We start from the raw sequence: 10,000 nt of genomic DNA, 5'->3' as shown, positions 1-10,000 counted from the left end.
ATTATGACCCGTTGTCCAGCAAGTACTCTAGACACCTACAGACACAGACACACATATTATGACCCGTTGTCCAGCAAGTACTCTAGACACCTACAGACACAGACACACATATTATGACCCATTGTCCAGCAAGTACTCTAGACACCTACAGACACAGACACACATATTATTATTATGTACATACAGTACATGCATGTATATGGACAGTCGTTATTAATTCATGGCGTCTTCTTGGTTACTGTAGGGAACCAAGAAAGGGAATTTGTTTCAAAATGGGTGACATTTCCAATCTAAAGGGCCTTTCAAACATGAATCGATTTAACGCGCCTATGAAACCTGCGTTTTTGCGCGGAGCAGTCGCGGTGCGACAACGCAAGCGTATTTACATGAGCGCGGTCCCGTGAATTTGTTGCGCGCGTGCTCGTTTCATGCACACGCCCGCGACTCACCAGACCTGGATTCTGTTTAGATTTTTTTTTACGCTTGCGTTGTCGCGTTGTCCCTCTTGAGCAGACCTGTAGCAGACCTCTCGTTAATCCAGGCAACTCAATGAGTTGTATTGGTGTGATCTACCTTAACCCATTTTGGGCTCTGCTATTTTTGAAAAATCGTGAAAATGTGGCGCAAAATTGGAATATCTTTTTTTCAGAATAAACGTTTTTAACTTAAATCGTTGCTTCTGGGGGGGTCCCTGAAACAACATATTTTCAGATGGGGGTCGGCGACCAAATACATATCATTTTTGGGGTCCATGACATGAAAAAGGTTGAGAACCACTGACATAGAAACATGTTTTTTTCTGAAAACTGTCCCAACCCGACCCTTTGGTGTGGTTTGGGCTTAAGACATCATTTCTGTGACTTACAGGAAGGCATCTTTGTCTCTCTCCTCGCTGTGGTAGTTGTCAGACTCGTGTTCATCCACTCTGTGGAGAAGAAAACAATGGAGCTTCATTTACAAACTGGGCTTTGATGAGGCTTGTAAATGACTTAAGGCTCAAGTCTTAAGCGCTATACAGTATTTCATCCATTTGAAAATAGCAGGTCGACAAGATATTTTCTAAATATTTTTATATGTGTGTGCGTGGCGTGCATGTGTGTCTTCGGACGTCGGACGTGTGTGAGGCAGCAGCGTAGTAGTGCAGGGGGCTGCAGTGTGCGTCTGTGCGTGCGTGTGTGTGCGTGCGCGTACCTCCTGAAGGCGTGTGAGGCAGCAGCATAGTGCAGTGTGTGTGTGTGCGTGCGCGTACCTCCTGAAGGCGTGTGAGGCAGCAGCATAGTGCAGTGTGTGTGTGCGTGCGCGTACCGTCTGAAGGCGTGTGAGGCAGCAGCATAGTGCAGTGTGTGTGTGTGTGTGTGTGCGTGTACCGTCTGAAGGCGTGTGAGGCAGCAGCATAGTGCAGTGTGTGTGTGTGTGCGTGCGCGTACCTCCTGAAGGCGTGTGAGGCAGCAGCGTAGTGCAGGGGGCTGCAGTGTGCGTCTGTGCGTGCGTGTGTGTGCGTGCGCGTACCTCCTGAAGGCGTGTGAGGCAGCAGCATAGTGCAGTGTGTGTGTGCGTGCGTGCGTATACCGTCTGAAGGCGTGTGAGGCAGCAGCGTAGTGCAGGGGGCTGCAGTGTGTGTGTGTGTGTGCGTGCGTGCGCGTACCGTCTGAAGGCGTGTGAGGCAGCAGCGTAGTGCAGGGGGCTGCAGTGTGTGTGTGTGTGTGTGTGTGTGCGTGCGCGTACCGTCTGAAGGCGTGTGAGGCAGCAGCGTAGTGCAGGGGGCTGCAGTGTGTGTGTGTGTGTGTGTGCGCGTACCGTCTGAAGGTGTGTGAGGCAGCAGCGTAGTGCAGGGGGCTGCAGTGTGTGTGTGTGTGTGTGTGTGTGTGTGCGCGTACCGTCTGAAGGCGTGTGAGGCAGCAGCGTAGTGCAGGGGGCTGCAGTGTGTGTGTGTGTGTGTGTGTGTGCGTGTGCGTACCGTCTGAAGGCGTGTGAGGCAGCAGCGTAGTGCAGGGGGCTGCAGTGTGTGTGTGTGTGTGTGTGCGCGTACCGTCTGAAGGCGTGTGAGGCAGCAGCGTAGTGCAGGGGGCTGCAGTGTGTGTGTGTGTGTGTGTGCGTACCGTCTGAAGGCGTGTGAGGCAGCAGCGTAGTGCAGGGGGCTGCAGTGTGTGTGTGTGTGTGTGTGCGTACCGTCTGAAGGCGTGTGAGGCAGCAGCGTAGTGCAGGGGGCTGCAGTGTGTGTGTGTGTGTGTGTGCGTACCGTCTGAAGGCGTGTGAGGCAGCAGCGTAGTGCAGGGGGCTGCAGTGTGTGTGTGTGTGTGTGCGCGTACCGTCTGAAGGCGTGTGAGGCAGCAGCGTAGTGCAGGGGGCTGCAGCCCGTCACGTCGGTGTCGTTGACCTCGGCCCCGGCTCTCACCAGCGCCACCGTACACTGGCTGTTCCCATTGGCTGCCGCGTAGTGTAACGGAACCCTGACACACACACACACACACACACACACACACACACACACACACACACACACACACACACACACACACACACACACACACACACACACACACACACACACAACGGGGAAATGATTTACAGTAAGCAAGAACAACACAAGGTAATAAATAACATCAAATGCATAGAAATAGTCATCAAGGATCATATCGTTGCTGTCTGGAGGAAACCTCATAACTCACAACTAATTTTTTTTTTTGCATAATTCAGTGCTATTGTACACCCTTTACGTCTGTGTGTCGTTACATTGAACCAATGGAAAGTAGTAAAAAGTGCTTTGGACAAAACCTCTTAACTCCATTGGACCCGCAAACTGTCTGCTAAAGCAACTAACTCCACCACCGCAAGTAATTGAAAATATAAACTCACAACACCAACTTTGATGGGGCAGTATTGCTTTGTTTTGAAAATATAAGGTTTTCTAAATTTCCTGAAAAACGTATAATTTTCACTTCCTGAAGAATGAACAATTTGGAGTCAAGAGGTTTCTTCCCGACAGCAGAGATAAGTACACCAATAACCTACTGTATCATCAGACAGTAAACCAATAACCTACTGTATCATCAGTGAGGCTTTATTGCCAAAAACACCACTCACCTTCCCAAGTCGTCCTTGGCACTCAAGTCAGACCCGCTGCTCAGCAGCAAGTTGAGACATTCAACATTTCTGCCACAGAGAAAAACAGATATGAGAGTTAACTAATAGCTAAGCCCATCCTAATATAAATGCATGGGTGCATGTGTGTGTGTGTTAGGGCTTTAAGCAACCAGTCGACTATTCAACTAGTCGACTAGTAAATCCACTAGTTGACCTTGTTGGTACTAGGTGACTAGTTGATAAAAAAAACTAAAAAACGTTTGTTCCCTTTTTTGTAGGCCTCAAGAGCAGCTAGAATGCTAGATTATAGTCACCAATGTACACAGTTTTTAAATGTACAAATATCATTAAAGAAAAACCTTTTTGAGTGGTGCAAACCACTCCAATAACCAGCTTTGTCTGTATCCATGTATCTATGTATGTGTGTACCTGTACGTGGCCCCACGTACAGGTGAGCATGGTTGCTATGGTTAGTGTGTGACGTCACTGCACCACTCAGTTCACACGGGTGTGATTTTCTTTTTTTACATAATAGGTAGTCGACAACTAGTCGACTAGTAAACTAGGCAACTAGTAAAAATCACTAGAAGTGAAAGCCCTAGTGCGTGCGTGCGTGCGTGCGTGCTTGTGTGTCTGTGCGTGCGTGTGCATTCACCCTCCGGAGGCTGCGGCGTGCAGGCAGGTCCGTCCCAGGTCGTCTGGGGCGTTTATATCAAACTGGGCTGACAGCATGTGAGCGGAGCGGGGGGGAGAGACCATGCTGTACAACTGACCTGAGAGAGAGAGAGAGAGAGAGAGAGAGAGAGAGAGAGAGAGAGAGAGAGAGAGAGACACACAAACACTTGAATTCTTTTATTTGGATCTGCACAAGAGAGATACAATAGACCCAAACACTGATCAGAATTAGGTTACATGATAATTATGGTCCAACCGAATATAACTGCTGCACATGCTTAACACACAGAGGATAAACAGATAGCACATTGATGACATACTATTACTTGACACTATTAGACAGGATGTTCTTTTTAAGCCACCTAGGGATAAATGAAGCAACGCCTTCTCCAGATAGACAGACTGCCCATAGTAGCTGAGACAGAACAGTATTTAGCCAACTTTTTTGCATTTGTCTTTTGCAATCCACCCAATTGCAGACCCCTGTCTTAAGTTTATGGACATGGCCCAGACTTCGAAATACAAGGACAATAAGTTGACAGTTATATCCCATAGGCCATAATACGTTCCACCAAAAGCTGATATTTCATAAGTTTGGATGTAAAACAAGTGTCCATACATACAAATCAAATGGGCAGCCTATTTCAAATATAGTGACAGTTTTTGAGTGGTGCAACCACTCCAAGGAACTGTGTTAACATATTTGACTATGTATGTGACTATATGTTACTATGAGTACCAGTAGGGGCAAAAGTGGCGCTGTTGTGCCAGAAACAGAGAGAGAGATACCCCCTTTTTGAAACTAGCTCCTTGCCACTCGCCCTACACACTGGATGGGATGGGAATCCCAGTGCCATCTCTATTATTTATATATCTATGCTCAAACCAAGTGGAAGTGTGTAGGGCGAGTGGCAAGGAGCTAGTTTCAAAAAGGGCCAGATAGTGCTGCACTGTTGCCTGCTAATGAGAGAGAGAGAGAGAGAGAGAGAGAGAGAGAGAGAGAGAGAGAGAGAGAGAGAGAGAAAGGAGGAGGGGGTGGCTGGGGGAGAGGGGAGTTGCACCACTCAGTTCACACGGGTGTGATTTTCTAATTTCATTGATGAACACAATATCTGGGGTATTTGGAATATCTTGCAGTGAATTGACATTGTGTGTCATTGTGATCAAACCATCTATTTTTACAGTGCTGTGTTTATACATTCTTGTTGTCCTGTCCTGATCTCCTCTGATCTTGTGTGACACCGGTTCCACCAGACGGTCATGTCTGGCGATGCACACACACACACACACACACACACACACACACACACACACACACACAGTCACACACACACAGTCACACACACACACACACACACACACACACACACACACACACACACACACACACACACACACACACACACACACACATACCATGCTGTACAACTGACCTGAGAGGCACACACAAAATAGTTCATTTTGTCGACTAAAACCTGTGTTATTTTTGTCGACTAAAACTAAGACGAAAAATGTTTGTCGACTACCTTTTTTTCACAGACGAAAACTAAATGGAAACTAAATGAAAACTAGGCTATGATGACTAAAACTAAGAAAATAGCTGATCTACAAGCTCACAACGCGTCGCAGTGCGACGCGTTGACCAAAACACATTTTAGTCGACTAATTCAACTGTAGATTTAGTGGTAAGTAAAATCTTATGACATTTAGTCGACTAAAACTAGACTAACACTAAAACATTCCAGGTGACTAAAATGTGACTAAAACTAAATGATTCAAGAGACTAAAACTAAAATCTAGCTGCCAAAAACAACAATGACTAAAACTCGACTACTGACGAAAAGTAAAATTAAAAACTAAGATAATAATGACTTTACAGCCGCACTGGTTGAAACAAGACACTCACCTGAGGAGAGTAGCTTGCGACAACAGTCTGGAAACCCGTACAGGACAGCCAGGTGCAGAGGAAGCATGCCGTGGATGCCTTGCCTGGAGGAGGGGACATTTTTATTCATTATTCATTTGATTCATTCATACGTATACGTATTCATACATATGTATGAATACGTACATGTTTACCTGGCCGTGTCAGCACCGTTGGTCATCAGAGTGCTGATCAACAGCTTAATAAAGACAGGTTTACCTGGCCGTGTCAGCACCGTTGGTCATCAGAGTGCTGATCAACAGCTTAATAAAGACAGGTTTACCTGGCCGTGTCAGCACCGTTGGTCATCAGAGTGCTGATCAACAGCTTAATAAAGACAGGTTTACCTGGCCGTGTCAGCACCGTTGGTCATCAGAGTGATGACCAACAGCTTAATAAAGACAGGTTTACCTGGCCGTGTCAGCACCGTTGGTCATCAGAGTGATGACCAACAGCTTAATAAAGACAGGTTTACCTGGCCGTGTCAGCACCGTTGGTCATCAGAGTGCTGATCAACAGCTCGTGACCGTATTTAGCAGCAACGTGAAGAGGAGTATTCCCATACGCATCCACACAGTCAATCTCTGCACCTGGACATCAAAGGACATTAAACCATTAAAGAGATCGTGACATAAAAAAATGTAATTGTAATTTTATTTTGTTTAGGTTTAGGTTTTCTGAGCTCAATTGCACCCAAAAAACCTGAACTTTTAACCCATTCTGGGCGGGAACCCCTTTTGGTGTTTAAACTAAGCATTATGTAATACTTTAGCTATTGAAAAATAGCAGATCTACAAGCTCATAGCACGCCACCGAGTGGCGCGCTATGAGCTTGTAGGTCTGCTATTTTTGAAAAATCGTAAAAATGCGGCACAAAACTTTGAATATATGTGACTAAATTTGACTGAGGGACTGCCATTGGATTTTTTTTTAATTTTCGTTTCGTTTTCATGTCATATGAAAGCAGGGAATCATAGCTTCAAATTGACATATTGGTTGTTCAGTTTGACCCACCAGTTTTGGAGATATGGCTTATAGAGTAATGTCTTGCAGAAAACAGCGAGTTGAGAAAACCGGCTTGAAAGGTTCACTTCTGTGGTCTCTAACATTACACCTAGCTACATGTTTGGGCATTTATTTCATATTTACATGTCAATTGCAGCTCTGACACTTATTTCAGACAAGCTCTAGTATGTGAAGAGTCTGCCTGTGCTATAAACTCATAAAAAAAAAAAAAGAAAAAAAAAAAAAAGGTTTTTCTCCTCTGGTGAAAAGCTGTAATTTGCGCGATGGCAGTCTCTCAGTCAAATCTGGTCACATATATTCTTTCAGAGCGAACGTTTTTTTTATTTTCGACGTTAGGCCTAAATGGGTTAAGATGCAGTAGATTTTCTGTGGTCGGGGGTCGTCTGGCTCAAACAAGTGCTCTGATTTTCCTGTGGACTGTGACGTAAGAAGAGTCCACAAATCCCATATAATGGTTGCTTGAAAACCAAAGCTGCTCATGATTATTTTAGGTGTATTTCTTTTTAGTGTGGTTAAGGGCAACCAGACTATTGTCGCTACTCTGAGTGTGACCTATGACATTTATAAATGTCACCAGTCGACGCCCAACCCACCATGTGGTTGACTGCTCTCCACACCAGGTCACCTGTTTCCCCAACATAGAGTCCTCTGTATCACTGATGAAGATAACTATCAGCAGATTCAGCACAACGTTGAATGTAAAACTCATCATTTTGTTGATTCTCCTTCTTACAGATGGTCCGTTGATTAAAGAGAAACACATCCTGCAGTCCATTTTGGATCAGTTACAGAACAGACATGACAACCTGACCGAACTGACTGACCATTTGGACAAGTTTGAGACCAGACTTAACACCACGACTGACCAGAGAGGCCAGTTACTGACCAGACTTAACAACATGACTGACCAGAGAGGCCAGTTACTGACCAGACTTAACAACATGACTGAACAGAGAGACCAGTTACTGACCAGACTTAACATGACTGAACAGAGAGACCAGTGTCAGACTAGTTATGATGAGTTACAGAGCAGACATGACAACCGGACCAAACTGAAGAGGATTATTTGTGGTCAGTGAGACGTCACTGTTTTTATTCATTCTTGTATCATGTTGAGCAGATGTACTGTAGCTGTTTGACACATTTACACTATCCTCAATCCAACAGTTACTATTTTAAATGCTATTATAAAATACAAACCTACCACACTGAGACCACCTGTTGTCAATTACACTATCCAGTTAAGATGGCTCCCCCTAAAGAAAATGCCCCGAGTGTTCTACAAACAAATCAAACAGCAGGGGGCCGTTCTACGTAGGAGAGAGCTGTCTCCTCGGTGTGTCTTCTGTGTGTCGCACGGCTCGCAATTCATTTTCAATGGGAGTCACATGGTTTGACGAGACAAGATGGCTGTCTTCTGCCCTCCCCCATGGAACAAGGTTGTCTCGTCAAACCATGTGACTCCCATTGAAAATGAATAAGGGCCTTTCTCGACCCCACCCCCTCTCCCACTGTTTATATTGTGTTTAGTTTCCAAGATGGCCGCAGCACCAGGAGGGGGTGGGGCGGAGGTGAGCGGGCGGGGTCGACGTATGCCCTTACTGAGCTGCATTCAAGACACTTACCTTGTGTCTGACACCTGACTTGTGTCTGAACACAGCTTTGATGGATGTGTCTGACTGTCTGTCCCCCCCCCCCCCCCTGAGAAATATGATGTGTTGCGACAGTTGCGTACGTGTGATAGGGCATTAAGCAACTAGTCGACTAGTTTACTAGTCGACTAGTAAATCCACTAGTCGACCTTGCTGGTACTAGTCGACTAGTTGATAAATACAAAAAAGTATCAGGTAGATTATAGTTATAGTCACCAATGTACACAGTTTTTTTAATGTACAAATATTTATTTCCAAAAAAAAAAAAAAAAAAAAAGGAACTTTTTTTTTTTTAAACATAAAAGGTGGTTTAACAACTAGTCGACTAAACTAGGCAACTAGTCAACTAGTAAAAATGACTAGAAGTGAATGCCCTAACGTGTGAAGAGGGTCAATACGTGTGTCACACAGACAGTTGGCAGCTCTGCAATTGACAACGTCTCCTCTGTGGGTTCCTGTCTCTCCCTTGAGTCTGACAGTAAGACTCTTTCTCAATAACTTCTCTATTCTACTTCTCAATAATGCCACTATGCCAACTTCTCTATTCCCTCTCTCACACAACAAACTATAAAGGTCATTGACCCTTTAAAGATGGAGTGCCACAATTTTTGTATTTTTCCAGTTTTTCATGTGTCTATGAGGTGACAGTACTTCATTAGACACCCTGGAGTCGTTTGTATGTGCAATGGTGTATTCACTTTGTATTTAGGGTTTCTTCCTGGAGGCTGAACCCTTGACAGTCAAACGGGCCAATGATATAAACAGTAATATAGTGACACCACACTATCAGCCCCTCCCCTAACCCCTCCCCCTTTATCATACAACTACAGCTGTGGGTGTGGCTTCAGTTCAGGTGGATCACCATTCACCACCCATCACCACCCACCAGGCAAACCAGGCATACTTAATGAACTGGTGGGCGCACCCACATAAAAACAACATTTTAACAAATACTGTACACTTTATTGAAAAAATTATACCTCCTTATATAACAATAAGACCTGATGAAAAAAATCACGGCACTCCATCTTTAAGTTCAACTAGGTCTTTCAGAAGGGTTCTATCTGGTGCAGAGCTGTCCTTCAGATGGTCACCACTTATACAAACTACCTTGACCCTGACCCCGACCTTGACCTAGACCCTGACCCCAACAGCCTACAGTCCAATAAATTGTCTTAGTATAAAAGTGTGAAAAGAGACTCAAAGAATTTAATACAATTAAAACAGCCTTTCTTTCACATCATGACAATGAAACAATACAAGGAAGAATCATTTAGGAATGCTTAAACATTCTGCTGAGAAATAGCCTTCCTGCCCAGGTTCAAATCAATCGGAAAAACATTAGTATAAGTATAAGTATGAAATTCAAATGACTATAGTTGGGACTTCTTTATCTCTACTGCTAGCTGTTAGCATAAACCCCAGTTCCCAGTGGCAGCATACGCGTTCACTTTAAAATACAGTGTTTGGCCCAGGCGGTGGCGTAACCGTCTGGGCACCCGACTGGTAATCCAGTCGCAGTGTGCCGCGGGTTCGACTCCCGAGCCCGACACGGCCTTTACTGCATGTCTTCCCCCATCTCTCTCCCGTTTCCTGTCAGCCTACTGTCTGTCCCTTCAAAAAAAACAAACAATAAAAG

The 10,000-nt window shown here is 45.0% G+C and overlaps 2 protein-coding genes across 2 annotated transcripts in view; both read right to left on the bottom strand.

Moving 5' to 3' along the window:
* LOC306930335 (E3 ubiquitin-protein ligase TRIM35-like) overlaps window positions 1-10,000 on the bottom strand; it is a 289,920-nt gene that overhangs the window by 237,893 nt on the left and 42,027 nt on the right. The gene's annotated exons all lie outside the window — the stretch shown is intronic.
* The window catches only part of ankrd52b (ankyrin repeat domain 52b), a gene marked incomplete at its 3' end in the record, with an annotated part of 68,563 nt that overhangs the window by 16,955 nt on the left and 41,608 nt on the right, over window positions 1-10,000 (bottom strand). The window contains exons 10-15 of the mRNA XM_079510790.1: window positions 6,159-6,273; window positions 5,666-5,748; window positions 3,740-3,857; window positions 3,085-3,153; window positions 2,310-2,450; window positions 866-925 (exon numbers count right to left, since the gene is read on the bottom strand). Of these exons, the coding sequence (XP_079366916.1) occupies window positions 866-925; window positions 2,310-2,450; window positions 3,085-3,153; window positions 3,740-3,857; window positions 5,666-5,748; window positions 6,159-6,273 (586 nt within the window). The remainder of the gene's footprint in view (window positions 1-865; window positions 926-2,309; window positions 2,451-3,084; window positions 3,154-3,739; window positions 3,858-5,665; window positions 5,749-6,158; window positions 6,274-10,000) is intronic.

This window comes from Electrona antarctica, assembly GCF_951216825.1.
Source record: "Electrona antarctica genome assembly, chromosome: 9".
Lineage (NCBI taxonomy): Eukaryota > Metazoa > Chordata > Actinopteri > Myctophiformes > Myctophidae > Electrona > Electrona antarctica.
The sequence above is the reverse complement of the archived record's forward strand: the minus strand, read 5'-3'. Positions and strand labels throughout refer to the sequence as shown.